At 51.5% G+C, this 15,254-nt stretch overlaps 3 protein-coding genes across 3 annotated transcripts in view; 1 reads left to right on the plus strand and 2 right to left on the minus strand.

Moving 5' to 3' along the window:
• The window catches only part of ZBTB8OS (zinc finger and BTB domain containing 8 opposite strand), a 47,066-nt gene that overhangs the window by 8,743 nt on the left and 23,069 nt on the right, over nt 1–15,254 (minus strand). The window lies entirely within an intron of this gene.
• Nucleotides 130–6,838, minus strand: BSDC1 (BSD domain containing 1). Its single transcript, XM_065041731.1, has 11 exons — nt 6,747–6,838; nt 6,463–6,523; nt 5,771–5,887; nt 5,028–5,198; nt 4,868–4,922; nt 4,409–4,524; nt 4,153–4,221; nt 3,876–3,957; nt 3,164–3,703; nt 2,444–2,547; nt 130–1,965 (listed from the first exon to the last, which is right to left on the minus strand). Exons 1-11 carry the CDS (start codon nt 6,755–6,757, stop codon nt 1,933–1,935), a joined length of 1,359 nt encoding a protein of 452 aa, XP_064897803.1. The 5' UTR covers nt 6,758–6,838; the 3' UTR covers nt 130–1,932.
• On the plus strand, nt 6,749–14,837 carry ZBTB8B (zinc finger and BTB domain containing 8B). Its single transcript, XM_065041729.1, has 4 exons — nt 6,749–6,898; nt 7,106–8,047; nt 10,645–10,823; nt 11,117–14,837. The coding sequence occupies exons 2-4, from the start codon at nt 7,108–7,110 to the stop codon at nt 11,429–11,431; spliced, it is 1,434 nt and encodes a 477-aa protein (XP_064897801.1). The 5' UTR covers nt 6,749–6,898; nt 7,106–7,107; the 3' UTR covers nt 11,432–14,837.

Below are 15,254 nucleotides of genomic sequence, written 5' to 3' on the forward strand. Positions count from 1 at the left end.
TCCCAGCAGCTGGGGTTCACCCTCCTGAATTAACCTCCCCTGAGGTGGGTGGGAGGGAAGGGAAATTCAGACCCTCTGAGGCAGCCCCGTCCCCGTCCCACAGGAATGAGAACCCTCAACACAGGCAGAGACTCTGTAGAATTCCTTTAATCGCTGTTAACTGCAAGTCTGTAAAAGGTTTGGAGAAAGTCATCGTTACAAAACTACCAGCTGTTAGAATTGTATCCTGGTTTTCACCCCACCTAGAAAAGGCTCAGGGAGACGCAGAATAGTTCAGAACAGATAATATTGCACAGACAACCAAACGGTTAATTTGACTAAAGAAAAAAAAGTGACACAGATGAGAGCACTGCACCCCCAGGGCTCCGTCACAGGCCCAGCCACGACTTATTCCATCAAATCCCAATGGAACGCAGCCCCGAGCCCCAACACAGACACTCCATGGGTGTCACCGACCCACAACCTGTTTTCGTGCTACAGCTGAGTTCGAGCCCAGAACAGGGTGAGGCTGCAGCGCATTTCAGAGGCTCTGCTGGACCATGCACCATGTGGGGGGCGAGATGTAGCTCAGTGCACGACCCTCCTGGGTTTTCCAGGACAGACACGCTCTCCTGTAAGTGCCTGAAGTCGTCACCACCACCGCACCCGTGGGAGCAGCTGCAGTGGAGAAATTCCCCAAAGCAGGGGAGGAAAAACAAAAACCCCAAACCCCAACTCTTCCAGAGACAGCAGCGAGGGCTCTGTCCTGTTAGGATAATTGTGTATTAGCAACATCCACTGGGGAACATCTCGTGCCATTAGAAGGGAATTGTTCCCAAAAGAGGGGAAGAAAGCGTTGCCGGCAGTCACAGGGGTTAAGTGGAGGAACCCCAGTGAGCACAGAGAAACTGGTGACACTGGTGGCCATGGGAACCAAGGGGAGTCAGCGGAGTGGACAGACACAGCCCCCAGCCTGTGCCAACAGGCACCACCACCATTTGGGTGATGGGGAACGGGAAGGACTGTGGTTGAAGTGGTCAGAGGGCCACACTGGGGTTTTGCAAGGGCTGAACTGGGCACCAGTGCAGAGCGGTTCTGCTCCCAGGGTGACCCAAAGCACTCTCTGCCCAGAAGGGCTCAAGTCAGAGCAAGCCACAAGTACTTTGCTTGGGAAATTCAACTAGAAGTACACAAAACCCAGCAGAGGAAGGCAGTGCAGCTGCGAAGGGGAAAGCAGGTCTCGGGCTCTTCGAGGAGCTGCCGCTCTTGTGCCAGGAAACGGGAGTTTCAATTTAAAATAATCTTCCACAGAGGAAAAGCCAGGCAGAAGCTCAGGGTTTGGCAGGGAGTTTGGCTCCTTTCGGCACAGCCCAGCGTTGGGTCAAAGCCACAAGCCACGACTGGCACAGCAGAAGGGGCATCCCCCACCGCATTGTCCGGCCCCGGTCACTCCCAGCACGGGGGGTTCTGCAGGGATGACCCGGCCAGCAGCGCAGAGCGGTGAGCGAGCGGGCACAGCGTGCAGCCACGAGCCTTGGAGCTGCTGCACTGCAGATTACACGCGCACACAAGCACAATTGGCCAGCGGGCAGTCGGGTGGCACCGAGGGATCCCACTGGGTGTCTGAGCACCCAGTTCGCCCCGGGGACCCCTCACCACATCACATCTGCCTCCCGCCGACGCTTTCGGGGCAGTCAGTTCTGGCTTGGCCGGTCTCTAGGAGCTACAGAGAAGACGGGCTCCCTAGCAGCTAAACGTACGAGTGACCTCCTGCTTCCTCCTCCTCCTCCTCCAGGTCTGAAGGGGTCCCTCGAGTCGCCCACAGGATTGAAACTCCTCCAGCCTGGAAGTGCAATCCCCAGCACAGTTACACACAAAGGAACAGCCAGTCCGTGATTTAATTCACATTCGATGGTGGAAATGAGCCTGTGAGACACACTGGAAGCAGTCGCTTTATTCCCAGTCTTCCCACTCCTCATCTTCCAGCTGCAAACAAGAGTAACAGCCCTCAGCTTGTTTCTGTAACACAACAGCCAGCCCTCAACAGATCCCCCGAGTCAGCGCAAAGCCTGACACATCCTCACCCTCCCACACCCTCCCAACAGGGATTTGTTTGCTCTGTTTCCCGTGGGGAACTCCCACACTCAAACAGCCACTCTCTGCTCCAGCCAACACCCGAGAGTCCCAGGGTGAGATCCCAAGCTAAGCCCCTGTCCCCAAAGAGCAAGTCACGCCTTGGAGAAGCCTCTGGCCAGCTGCTCTGTGCAGCCACATCTCGGTGCGATGTGCTGCTCAACCTCAGCTCCAGCACAGGGCTGGCAGCAGAGCCCAAGCTGAGCAATTCAGTCCCTTGCTCTGAGGTGTTGCGGTCTCCCAGAAGCAGCCAGTGAGGGCAGAGCTCGGGCAGCATCACCCCAAGGAGCTGCCGAGGGTTTCTGGGAGCAGCCACCTCCCCTTGACTCACCTCCCCAGACACTTCCACCTTCGAGAGCGCCAGCTGCACCTCCTCTTCAGTCATGTCCAGATCAAAGTCCTTTTCCCAGTCCTCACTGATGTCTGTGCTGGAGCCTGGAAGCACAAACGTCACAACAGAGCCATCAGAGCTGCACATGCTCTCCAGACACCCTGCTGAAAGCTGCCCGAGCAGCCCACAGAGCCCTGGCATTCCCAAGGGATCTACCCGAGGGGGGAAAGCCTCCCCGCTCCCCAGAGCAGGCTGTCAGCTCACGAACAGAGACAGTCCTCTGATTTCTTGTCTAGTCTAATTCCATTCTGCTCACACCCCCAGTTCATGATATTGCGTCACCTTGCTGGATCTTGGGTTACTTCCAGTGGCTTTATAATCCTATAACCAACATAATCATTATTTCGGGAGACCTGCAGCAGGTTTTGCTGAAGGCAGGGTCCCCTGCAAGGAAGGGCTCAGGGCAGAGCCAGCTGTGGTACCAGTCCAGCGCCTCTGAGAGCAGATTTTTACCATCTGATGTGACCTTGCCTAACAGCACAAGGATTTACTTCCACTTTAGTTTCAGCCATTAATTAGACACTCTTTGGATCTAACCTTCTTGGGTAACTTTGGCAAAACCCCTTTTCTCCTCCATCATCACAAAATCAGACCCTTTCTCCAAAAGCTGCCACCCCCAGCAGGAGGTTTCCAGGCCCTGTGCTGGCTCCACACACGCACCTTTCTTGCCGTTGTTGGAGGGAGTGGATTTCCCACTGTCCGAGTTCAGCTCAAAGACACGTAGATCTGTTGGTCCGTCCTCTTTCAGAGTCTCTGTCCTGCCCTGGGCTTTGCTCTCCACGACCTTGGGCTCTGTAACAGCCGGTTGCTCTGAGGATGCCACGGACTCCCGGGTGGGTGCAGAAGGATGAGCAGGTTCGGGGGGTTTTGCTGGGGAGCTCTGCTCTTCCGAGGTGGCCTCCAGCAGCTTCTGAGAGAGGTCTCCGGTCCCGGCTGGGTGTGCTCCGGTCTGTAGCTGCGCGGCAGGCACAGAGGCAGGGTTTGCAATCTGAGTCACAAGGGAGATGCTCTCACTGCTCTCCGAGGGACTCCTCTCCACCGGGGCTGGCTCCGGAGGGAGGACGGCCCGGCTTTCCTCCGAGGGTCCCTTGGGAGCAGTGGGGTGGTTTCCCTCCGGGGCTGTGGGGGCAGATTCTTTCTGTGCTGCTTCTGGAAATTTCACGTTTGCACAAGGCAGGGGTGACATCCCCAAGAACTCCTCTGTAGGAAGGCAGAAGAGAAGCGAGAGATGTTTCAGCAAGCGCAGCAGCAGCTGACGGTGCAGCAGGGCTGGGAGCTGAATTCGTGGGAGCAAGGAGGAGCCATCACCCTTAACTGTGACCTGCCAAGGTCTGCGTGAGCCCCCCCGCAGGTCCCCAACCATCTGACCCACCTTCATCCTCCTCCCAGCCTGGCTCCTCCTGGTGAATGCTCTGCTCCGCTCGCTGCTTCAGAGCCTCCCTCCGCGCTTCATCCTGCAAGGAATTCAGCGTCAGCTCACGCCCCCAGTCCTTTCCTTCCTAAAGCACTTCAGCGTCAGTGACGAGGCTGCACAAAAGGCAGCCCAGATTGCTGCTTTTCCAGGCAAAGTATTTTCTGCCTCTTTGGTCTGGGTTAGAGCTCCTTGGCTGGAGCGCCCACCCACTGGGGAGACACCCACCCTGACCTACCTGCTCCAGGCGATGCACTTTATAGAAATAGCGCTGCCAGAATTCAGAATGGGAAACAGCCACAGGGACCTGGGAGCGACAGGGGAAATGTCGGGAGTCACATGAGAGCACAAACACTGCTAAACATCCCTGTGTCAGTTTGCCACGCAACCACAGGCCTTTCTGACACCAGTTCCAGGTCCCAAGCAGCTCAGCGCTTCACTACATCACAGCCCAAGACAGAATTCGCCTCTGCAGGTGCTAGGCAGGGTCTTACCATCTTGCTGTAGAGAGCCCGGATGGAAGGGCTGGTGGCCAGCAGCTCCGCAATCTCCCCTTTCTTCTCCTCCAGGTTAAACTGAGCCAGCCAGGCCTCCAGGAGCTCAGCAGGGCCTGCACGGGACAAGCACAGGGGGCAGGAACAGTTTTAGGAAGTTTCATTGGAAAAACAATGTGAACCAGACCAGCTGGGGTGAGCAAGGGCAAAGAAGGAAGGAGGTGCGGCTCTCTGAGGCCACCCCACATCACTGGGCCTCTGCCAGAACAAAGGCCACACAGCACCAGTTTAAACCCACGTGGTAGAAGCTCAGTCTAAACCAGTCGCCAACGCAGAGAGACCCCACCCACAGCCAAGGCTGCAGGGCCACTGGCCAAAGGCTCTGGGCAATTCAGGATGGCCCACAGACCCAACACAAGGGCCAGTTTGGTTCGGCAGCACCAGCAAGCCCCTACGTACCGTCAGGTTCATTGCAGTAGGTGGCCGGGTCTGACTGGAGGCTGTAAAGACGAGCCTAGAGGAGAAGGGACACGGGTCAGAGCTGCCAGTGGAGGGGCAGCAGCAGCAGAGAACTCGGGACTCCGCATCCTGGAGAGCAGCTCCGCAACAGGACACCCACCTTGGCACTGTCGTAGGGCTCTGTGGTACCTGTGGGCGTTGCCATCAGCGTTATCACATCGCAGTCGATGGTCTTATCCGGGGACGGAGCAAACGTGTCCGAGATGACGCCCAGGAAGTCAGAGAGCCCTTTCCTCACCTTTTCAGTCGCACCTGAGGAACCTTCTGTCCTCTTGAAGAGAAAAAGCAGTGCAGCGTAAGTAACAGTGCCTGCAGCAGCCTCAGTCTTTCCTGGACGTGTTCCTTTAAGGAAGCAGAGCGTCTCTTCCTTCAAAAAAGTGCTAATGAGGTGATTTCATGGCCAGGGCTGGGCTAGGAGCAGGGTGTGGTGGCAAGCACTAGCCTCAGGTGGTGTGGGAGCAGGCAGGCAGGTTTGCGGGCAACTGAGCCCAAGCTTGGCAGGGAAGGACACAATCAGGTTTGGGGGTTGGACCGTCATGCTGTGCAGGGCTGAGGCTGGAAGCTTGTGCACAGATTCAACGTCACACCACAGGGACACTACCAGTGTCCCACAGGGAAAGTGCAGGCAAGGGAACTCTTCTCCACTCATCTCCAGAGGTTCCTGGTCACTACAGCAAGGAAATCCCACACAGTGCTCAGCACCAAACCCCCACCGGGGAGAAAAACTGAGACCTGAAGCCCATGGTTGGTTTTTTTTTCCAGAGGATTGTGCCCCTGGACACTATTCACCCCCCGCTTTGCTTTCCACAACAAGAACCGCAGCTCCCTCGGCGCCAGACTCACCGCCAGCTTGTCCTTGACCACGCTGGCCGTGGCAGCAATAGTGCAGGCTGTGTCATGCTGCACTACTTGGGTGAATTCAGCCAGGTCCCGCTTCATGAATTCCAAAGCTTCTGTGGACTGTAAGAAGGTGACAGAGAGTTTAACACTTTTGCTCTCCAATAAAACAGTCGGCATATTACAAAGGTTAAAGCGCGAGAGCCTTTAACCCAGCTGAGCCCTTAGCACAACCAGCGCAATGGTAAGACTGCAATAACCAGAATAACAACGGGAAATAGCTATGTCCAAAACACGGTACAGTAGGAGGTTTTTTTTCAACTATGACAAGAAAAATACAGGTTAGGAAAAGCCTTGTTCTGAGTTTTATATATAATTACCACAAGCGCTGCTGCCACAGGAAATTACACATTGGAAAGCGATGCTGCAAGCGCATGCCCTCCCCGCGCAGGTGGTGATTTTCACATCAGCAGAGCCCAGCGCTGCTCCCCTGAGCCGTAAGATCCCAGTGCAGCGTCCCCAGCTCCCGGAATTAAAACAAAAACACCTAAACTGCCTCCACATTTACCAACAGTCCCTTCCCGGGATCACAGGCCGAGCTGCAGCCGCACAACCCCCGGGCGCCAGGCACGCACAAAGCACCGGAGCCGCTGCCATGCAGCCCCCGCGGGGACCCGGCCCAGCCCAGCAGCTCCTACCTTCTCCTTGACGGCTTGGTAGCTCTGCTGCAGCCAGCTCCGCCACCAGCCCGCGTCCTCCCTGCCGGGGACACGCGTGTCAGGAAAATACTGCACCCAGCCCAGGACCCGGCCCAGGACCAGGCCCAAGTCCGGAGCTAGAACCAGGTCCACGGCCAGAACCAGGCCCGCGGCCGCCCCCGGGGCCCGTCCCTCCGCCTCCCGCGCCGCCCCGGGCCCAGCGCGGTCTCCGCCGCTCCCCGCTCCGTCCCGGCCCCGCCGCCCCTCAGCGCTACCGAACTCACCCCTCCGCCATCTTGGCGGCCTGACGTCACCAATATTTACCGACCCCTCACCCCGCAGGCCCCGCCCTCCCCGCGGAGGGGGCGTGTCAGTCGGAAACGTCACTTCCTGCTCCGCCTCCCGGGGGGCGGCCGGGCGGGAGCGGCGGCGAGCGGTGAGCGGGGCGGCCGGTACCGGGAGGAGCTTTAGCACGGGCGGGCGCCTCTTGGTGGCGGAGCGGGGCTGGGGAGGGCGGGCGGGGAGGCGGCTCGGCCGCTCGCAGCCCCGCCGGTGCGCGGTGGCAGTGGGCGGTGCGTCCCCGGTGCGTCCCTCCCGCTGACGGTGCCTCCCGCTGACGGTGCCTCCCCGTTTCCCCCGGCAGCGATGGAGATGCAGTCGTACTACACGAAGCTGCTGGGGGAGCTGAACGAGCAGCGCAAACGGGACTTCTTCTGCGACTGCAGCATCATCGTGGAGGGCAGGATCTTCAAAGCCCACAAGAACATCCTGTTCGCCAACAGCGGGTACTTCCGAGCGCTGCTCATCCACTACATCCAGGACAGCGGCCGCCACAGCACCGCCTCGCTGGACATCGTCACCTCCGACGCCTTCTCCGTCATCCTGGATTTCCTTTATTCCGGGAAGCTCGACCTCTGCGGGGAGAACGTGATCGAGGTGATGTCCGCCGCAAGCTACTTGCAGATGACCGACGTGGTCAACTTCTGCAAGACGTACATCAGGTCGTCGTTGGATATTTGCAGGAAGATCGAGAGAGAAGCCGCTTTCTACCAAGCGGACAGCGGGAGCGGCGGCTCTGCGAGAGAGGGCCCCTCGTTTGGCTCCAAGAGCCACGGCTCTGCCCCTGGCTCGGCACTGCAGGACAAGAACAGGCTCCCGGATTGTCCCCGGGACCCCCCCTGCGGCCAGTGCGGCGGCTGCCGCCCCCTGGAGCTCGTGGTCGGGGACCCCGAGAGCAGCCGCTCGCCGGAGGACGTGAATTCCTCGCTGCCCAAGGGGGTGGAACCCAAAGTGGAGCTGGACTCGGATGAAGTGGAGGCGGGCGAGCGGCTGCCGCAGTACCCGGCCCCGCTGTCCCTGGAGCAGGTGGAAGAGGGGCTGCACGGCGGGCCGGCCGCAGACCTGCCCTGCAACAACTACCACATGAAACAGTTCCTGGAGGTCCTGCTGCGCAACAGCTCGGCTCAGAGGAAGGACGATGTGGTTCATCACTTTGTCCGGGGCTTTGAGGGTAGGCCGGAGGATGCGGGGGTGGCCGTGAGTTCCATGATGGACATTCACAGCGACTGGTATGGTGAGGACGCAGGTGAGAGGACTCCGGGGGGGCGTAGTCTGTATAATCGAGGAGGAAAGCGCTTAGTTGTGCGACTTCTTTTGTTATTCTCGTTCTTGTTGAGGAATATGTTGCTGAATATTATGCCGTAGCGAAATAAACTATTGTTCTGGACTTCAAAAGAAAGCTGTACTCGTTTATTCAGTGCAGCACCGGGAGGTAAGTATTTCTAACAGCTTTTACAGTCTCTTCGGAACAGCCGCTGGAGCTCAGTGTTGGTGACACCGCTTCAATAAATGATCTCATTTGGGACCGTGTTGAATGGCCAGCTAATTTTTAAAAAGAATCTTCCTCTTGTAATGTTAGTGCTATAAGGAGCAATCAGAAGGAGAAGTTGAGCTGCCACAAGAGGGATCTGCTGTAGAACCTGGCAGACCAGAAGCAGCCGATTCTGCGGAGCTCCTGCCAGCACGTCGGTCGCTGGCTGTCAGTCTGTTTGCTGGTACTTGCTTTGAACTTCAAAAGGGTAGAAATCAGTTTTATCCAATACTGAAATTCTTTAAGAGCGCTCAAAGCTTGAAACTTTGGGGTAGCGCATAAGGATAAGACTTTAACTTTTACCTCTAGAGGCAGAGTCGCTTTTCAGCTCCTGATCGTGGAGGATCTGCTGCTTTCCCAAGCCCAGCGCCTGTTGGGGTGTCCCACGCTGGCAGGAACATCTCCCAGCAGCGGTGTCAGGGACCTGGAGAGGGTCACGTCCATCTGCATTTCTCCTGGACCATAAGGATTTGAGCCTTTTATCTGTTCAAGGTAACGTTGGCTCGCAACTTGCCTTGTCCAAACTGTCTTGGAGGCGGCTCTGACAAACACTGCAAGTGCCACCATTGTTCAGGATGTGACAAACGCAGCAATGCTGTGAGGAGCAGAGCGAAAACCTTTCACTGAGTATTCTGGATAGCAAGCTCGTGTTCACGTCACTTCCAGCTCGAGCATGCATGTGCAATCTTAAAGCAAAGAAACCAAATAGCATCTCTCTCTGCTTTAAAATAAGGAATCTGGTAAAATCACAAATCCAGTCTTACAATTAGCAAAAGTCTGAAGTTATTGGAGCAGAGCGCTCTCACCAGATCGTGCCTGTGCTTTTTGGTGTGTAGCAAGGCAGGAGCATCTAACACATAAAACTTGCTGTTTTTTTTTCCCTCTTAAAATCTTCAGACTGTTAATGAATCATTAAAAGGGAAATGCTTCCAGAATTTGATAGAGAACATCAAGTGTTAGGACAACATATTAGAACAACCAATGGTTGATGTGCTTTAAATAGGAGTGGGGAAAAAAAACCCCAACCTTGTGTTCAGTTATATTTCTCTGCTAAAACTGATCATTGTAAGAATTCAGTGGAATGGAAGCATCTTTTCTCAGCTTGTAGTGCTCCTGCTGTCTTAGCGTTTTCACGAGACACCGGGAGTGAGCAATACAAGGTCCCAGTAAAAGAACGGTTCTCTCAGGCGTTCGCGCTGGCACATGAGATAAACGCCACTTACTCTCAAGTGTCTGCATCGTTCCGGTCGCCTGGTCCCCTTCACAGCTGACAGAGGGTAAACAGGCACCTCTGGAGAGCCTGGAAGCTCTAAGAACTGCGTTTCTATTTTAAACAGAGCTCTAAATGCCCAGCAGGAATTAGTGAGACCTCACTAAGGTCCAGTATTGGGTGAGATTAATTTAATTCACATTAATACTAGACATTCCCTTCTTTTTGAGGCAGGGTTGGACAAACCTCAGTAAAAGGAAGGTTCACAGCTCTACCTACGTGGGTGTAACTGTGGAAGAGCTCAAGGCTTGACGTGTAAACGCTTTTCTGGATCAGTACCTGAAACAGGGAAAACTTCAACTTGTAGCAGAACGTCTCAAGCTTTGTGATGGAAAGGAAACTCATAGCTGGGCTGACACTGGGAAACCCGGCAATGCCCACGTTTCTGTAAAATGCGATCTTCAAATGTCATTCTTTTTGCATCTCACTTCATAAATTGCATGTTACTTGTGTGCATACAGTTTGATTTTTAGGAAAAGTAATGTATCAGAGCCCTTCGTCTTGGTATTGCCAATCGAAAGGCTGAAGTGAATGGCAGTAGAAACAAGCATTGATATTTTCAGATGGGCTCCCCACGTCTAAGTTTATGCAGGTTGTAAAAGCATATGGGAAACATCGCACTGCTTCTGCCTGTAATTTGTGTTAAAGGTTTTAGTTTCTAATGCTGCTTAACACTAATGGGATCTTAAAATAAAACACAAAGTAGGCTTTCTCTGGCTGAGATAGTGCAGAGACCCCGCTGCACTAAAAGCAAAATTTTGGCAATTAATTAAACGGCTTCTTAAAATCAAATTACTTGGGTTTTCTCTTATGAGCCAACCCACGTCGAGTATCAGCTATGGGAGTACAGGCAGGCTGGTTCTCAGGGGACTTGATCATCGGCAGCTGCATAAATGTCTCCTGAAATTGCACAACTTACAGAAATTCCAGGTAAGCCGAGCAGGGAAAGCGGGGAGAGTCAGTTAACTCAGATTTGCAGCGAGGGGGCTGAGCAGCTATTGGTGAACTGCCTGACCTAACGCCCTGTGTTTTCCTCCAAAAGGTGACGTGTTAGTGGTGCCGATCAAGCTTCACAAATGTCCGTTCTGCCCCTACACGGCCAAACAGAAAGGGATCCTGAAGCGGCACATTCGCTCTCACACCGGCGAGCGGCCCTACCCCTGCGAGACCTGCGGGAAACGCTTCACGCGGCAGGAGCACCTTCGCAGTCACGCTTTGAGTGTAAGTCTGAGCGACTACCAGGACATTTTCAAAAGGTTTTGCTGCTTCCTGGTCATATTTCCCAAAATACTATTAGAAAAGCTTATCTCACAATCATTTTGTCCAAAGTAAGTTTAAGCCAGTGATGCTTATTTAATTAGAACTTAAGTAGCCTCAAATTTTTGTCAATGGAAATGTGATGAGATCTGCCCTATAGGTCAGTGTTTTTCTGCTCTAAGAACAGACCCAGACAGAGCTAAAGCAAGACCACAAATGACCTTTTTTTCACGGTAATGCTTTGTTTTTAACTTCAGGTGCATCGATCCAACAAGCCGATCATCTGCAAGGGCTGCAGGAGAACGTTCACGAGCAGCCTGTCCCAGGGCCTGCGCCGCTTCGGCTTGTGCGACAGCTGCACTTGCGTGACCACGACCCACGAGGACTCGATGCCCATCAACCTCAGCCTGGTGGAACCCTCCTCGGAAGGGCAAGAGAAAGGCGACGCCGATAACGACTGGCCCATCTACGTGGAGTCTGGAGAGGAGAACGATCCGGTTGACGATGATGATGATGCTGAGGACAAGCGGGAAATCCACAGGAGCTTATCGGACCGAGAAACACTCATGTAGCAGTGGGAGCATTTACAGAGTCTCCCTGGCAGCGGTTGGTCTGCAACACAAAACTGTGTATTTGCCCAATTAGTGAGACTGTGTTGGTTTTTATTATTCTGGGTTTGGTTTTTTTTTTTTAATAGAAAAGTGGGGAGAATTTGAATTTTTAATACTTTAAAGTTTTCAGTGCTGTGCACCAGAAATCTGTGAAGAATCTTCAGTCTGGGGTTCACAGAGGTTGTACTTGAGCCATTTCCAGTGGTGTCTCTGCCTCCTAGTTCTGCCTTTGCAGGTGGAACATCTCTGTGTTGGGTTGATAACAGGTCCCTTCAAATAACTCTTTAATCCCTGATCTGAAAGGGGCACCAACTTCTCTCTGAAGATTACATTTAGAAAAATGTAGTTTTCATCCATTACCTTGGGACTTCTCTAAACCAAGTCGTGATCCTTCATTATTAGGACAGTATTATCTAAATTGTAAATCTTAAGTGTTTGCTTAGAGTGGATTTGACTGGAAATCAGGGCAGACAAGCCAGGAGAACAAAATACGCTGCTGCACAAAGCACAGACAGTAAGAATAAATATATTCCTCGTGTCCTTAATTGCAGGTATTTAGAGAACAAGCTTCTCTTTCTGGATTGTTTTTAGTGCATCTTCCTCTCTCAAGAGCTCGGATTACAGATCTTCAGCCATGTCTTTAATGTCATTTAGACATTACTAGTCTTGGCTTGAGAAATATTAAGCACGCCTTATGGTGTCTCGTGTCCTGACATCTCCGTTTAGACCAAGCAAACTGCCCAATTTTCTTCAGCTTTTTAGAGGAGAAGTTAAATGCTGGGAATTCTGATTCTGGTAGATTAAATAGCCAGATTCACAGCTGAGGTAGCCAAGGAGCTGTTAAATATCAATAGCTGAGCTATGCACATAAAAGAGCTCTGAATACCCTTTCTGGAGCAAATGGGTAGGACATCTCAGAAATTTTTACTAGCCTCTTTGTATGCAAATCTTCTTCTTTCTCTTTATTTTCTCTCAGTCTTTGGCGATCCTTCTCATGGTTTATGTTGTTGTGCGAATTTATCCAAGTACTGTCTTTAAAAGAACAACTTCAGTATGGACCTCGTGTTTCTCTGCTGGGCCGGATAAAGGTTGGCTTCAAAGGAGATGATGCTTTTTGTACCTTTCCAGTACCAAGTTGATATAAGCTATCAAAATTCAAGCCGGGAAGCTTAAGAAGAAAATGCAGCAGCAACAGAAAGCCTGTTTGCTTATGAGTAACGTACGGTTTCCTAGCGAAACTGAAACATACTGTGAAATAAGACTGTTAATGCTTCTTTACTATGTTGTTCATAAGCGCTTCATGAAAAAGTGACTTGGATATGAGTGTTAGATGTGGACAGACATGGCTGACAAGGAATGAGCAGCTGCTCCCGCTGAACGAGACAGTTTTTCTGGAGGTTTCTAGTGTAAAGAAAGACTTTACCCTTGGCAAACGTCGGATGGAACCTGAAAAACAAGGAGCACTCTGATTTAACCAGTTATTTTTTTGTGTACCTTCTGCTTTTATTTTACACACCCCATAAGAACAATTCGGCTTCTCTATCTGCTTCATCCTACGGCGACACAGCACTAGGTAAGAATTAGTTGGCAGATCAAGCAGGATGAGGCAAGCAGAAACAAGCTGCTTTTTAAACCACTCACTTCATTACCTTCTGCTGTTTTCAGGAATCGCTAAAGAGACTCGTTTTGCAATGTCTCTCTGGTCTAAGTTCTTGGTGAGCGCCACCTTCACAAGAAGATGCTGGCATCACTCACCACATTTATTTTCTGTAATGTAGGTTGCATAAGCTTTCAGTATTGCAGGTCCTCTGTACATTTGAGTTTGTAATAGCTGAACAGCATCGTAATTCCACACAGCATCATGGAAAAACCTCGCTGGGACAAGATCTTTCAAAAGTTCAGGGCTCTATTGCTCCTATTTTAGCCGTCTGAATTAAGACCATCACAGAGACAGCTCGCGTAGATGTCAGATTTGGAGCTGAGCTCCTTTGGAAATCCTGCTGTGGTTTTAGGTCCTGAGCACTTTTGAAAATCTGAGCAAAACATGGGCTTGTAAATCACATCAGCACGTTTGAAAATGCCACCTCCAGCTTACTGGGGCTCGTCCTTTGGACCGCTGCTCTATTTTTGTCGAGTCCATATAACATCGGAGGGTGTTTTTATCTTACCTGATACAGGAAGGACTTCTGTGTCCTGAAAAAGTCACAAATCCGTGTTTGTTGGGAGACTAACAGGTAATGAAAGTGGGATAAGGATGTAAATGAGGATCCAAGATGAGATGTAGTGACCAGGCATCTCGATCTCTGGTCATTCTAGCATGAAGATGCCACCTCCTTGTAAATATTGTAAGAGGCCACTAGATCCAGGCTGGAAAGTGGTTCTGGCTGCTGAGCCACGATTAACCTGGCCTAAAACTCAGTGTCTCGCACGGCTGAGCCGTCCTGGGGTGGGTCACTCTGAAATCGTGAGGACATTCAGAGGAGGGAAAACCAACCTCTGGCAGACGTGTGTAGCAAGTGCTGCAGAAATGACTGCAGAGGCCTCCAGCGCCTTTACTTTGACCTGTTTTCTTTGGTCTTAGAGATTGTTCTTGTGCGTCTTGTGCGTAGAGATGGAGCCGTTTGTGTAACGCCGGGGGTGCGGGGGGGTTCGCTGTTCACGGTCCAGAGAGGGACTGGCCACCAAAATCGATGTTTCCTGTTGATCTGTCATGTTGTGCTGCTTCGTTTTCAGTGGAGTCCTTCAGCCTTTGTATTTATTATAGGAAAGGATGTAGCTTATCCACATTCTTGTGACCGGGTGTTCGTGTGAATCTGTTTGTTGTGCTTTCCCCTTCGTTTTTGGATGTTTTGCCTGAAATCTTCCGTTGTAGATCCAGCTTTGAGAAAACGATGTAGCTGTTTTAAAATATTCCTATGGTGCTTAATGAAGACTCAAAAATCATGTTTTTAGGAGAGTTATTTCTAATAGAATCTCTTTCTCAACGTTTTTTAAAGGCCATGCAGACTACATATCTTGAAGTCTTAGCTCTATGTAACTGACTTTGTTTACAAGTATACATTTAAACGTACTTTTGCACATAATTGCACTGTATTTCACCGAAGGAATACATGCTGCACTGGTATTTGTAGCGCGTTTAACCTCTTGGTGCAAGACCTTGTAAATCTTCCAAATGTGCTCATTTAATTTACTGATGTTTTGTAAGGCAGTTTCATAACTGAAGTCCTTTAGTCTAGTTTAAATGACGAATTCTTCTAAACTGAACCTTATTTGTAGAAGTGATTTAACTATATTTGTGGATCTTGGAGCATTCTGGAGCTTTTTGATTGTCTAGAGAATAAAAGCGAGTTTTTCACCTCTAGTGAAACACAATTTCTTTGGTTTTTATTAAATAGTTACAGGCAGGTGTCCCACCATGGCTGGAAAAGGCTGGTGAGTTGTAGGCACATCAGGCTGAGATGTTCTCAGTTGATAATTAACACCATTGCCCAGTGGACTGAAAAGATCCATGTGAAATGTTGTGTAAATTCCAGCAACTTTCATGTTCAAGAATGATTAATTTGAGCTGGTCAGGTACAGAGTGGAGTCTTACACAAGCAGAATGGGTCTCATGAAAGTGTGGCCTGAATTTAGAGATGGAATCTACAGAATTATGGAGGTTTATTAAAAAGGGGGAATCAAGCTGGTGAAAAATTCTGCTACAATACAAATGCACATAAATCAAATATTAATAAATGTATGTGATATATTGGGAGAATGTTTCTATCAGAGGAAAGCCTCTAGA

The sequence above is a fragment of the Columba livia genome, chromosome 26 (genome assembly GCF_036013475.1).
Source record: "Columba livia isolate bColLiv1 breed racing homer chromosome 26, bColLiv1.pat.W.v2, whole genome shotgun sequence".
Taxonomy (NCBI): domain Eukaryota; kingdom Metazoa; phylum Chordata; class Aves; order Columbiformes; family Columbidae; genus Columba; species Columba livia.

What these genes read in the sequence shown, in the direction of transcription:
- ZBTB8B (XM_065041729.1), top strand. Translation starts at nt 7,108, where the DNA reads ATGGAGATGCAGTCGTACTACACGAAGCTGCTGGGGGAGCTGAACGAG. An exon ending in CTGGTATGGTGAGGACGCAG is followed by an intron (nt 8,048 to 10,644) that starts GTGAGAGGACTC and finishes TTCCTCCAAAAG; the next exon opens with GTGACGTGTTAGTGGTGCCG. An exon ending in TTCGCAGTCACGCTTTGAGT is followed by an intron (nt 10,824 to 11,116) that starts GTAAGTCTGAGC and finishes TTTTAACTTCAG; the next exon opens with GTGCATCGATCCAACAAGCC.
- BSDC1 (XM_065041731.1), bottom strand. An exon ending in CTACTGCAATGAACCTGACG is followed by an intron (nt 4,525 to 4,867) that starts GTACGTAGGGGC and finishes TGTCCCGTGCAG; the next exon opens with GCCCTGCTGAGCTCCTGGAG. An exon ending in AAGTGCATCGCCTGGAGCAG is followed by an intron (nt 3,958 to 4,152) that starts GTAGGTCAGGGT and finishes AATTCCTTGCAG; the next exon opens with GATGAAGCGCGGAGGGAGGC.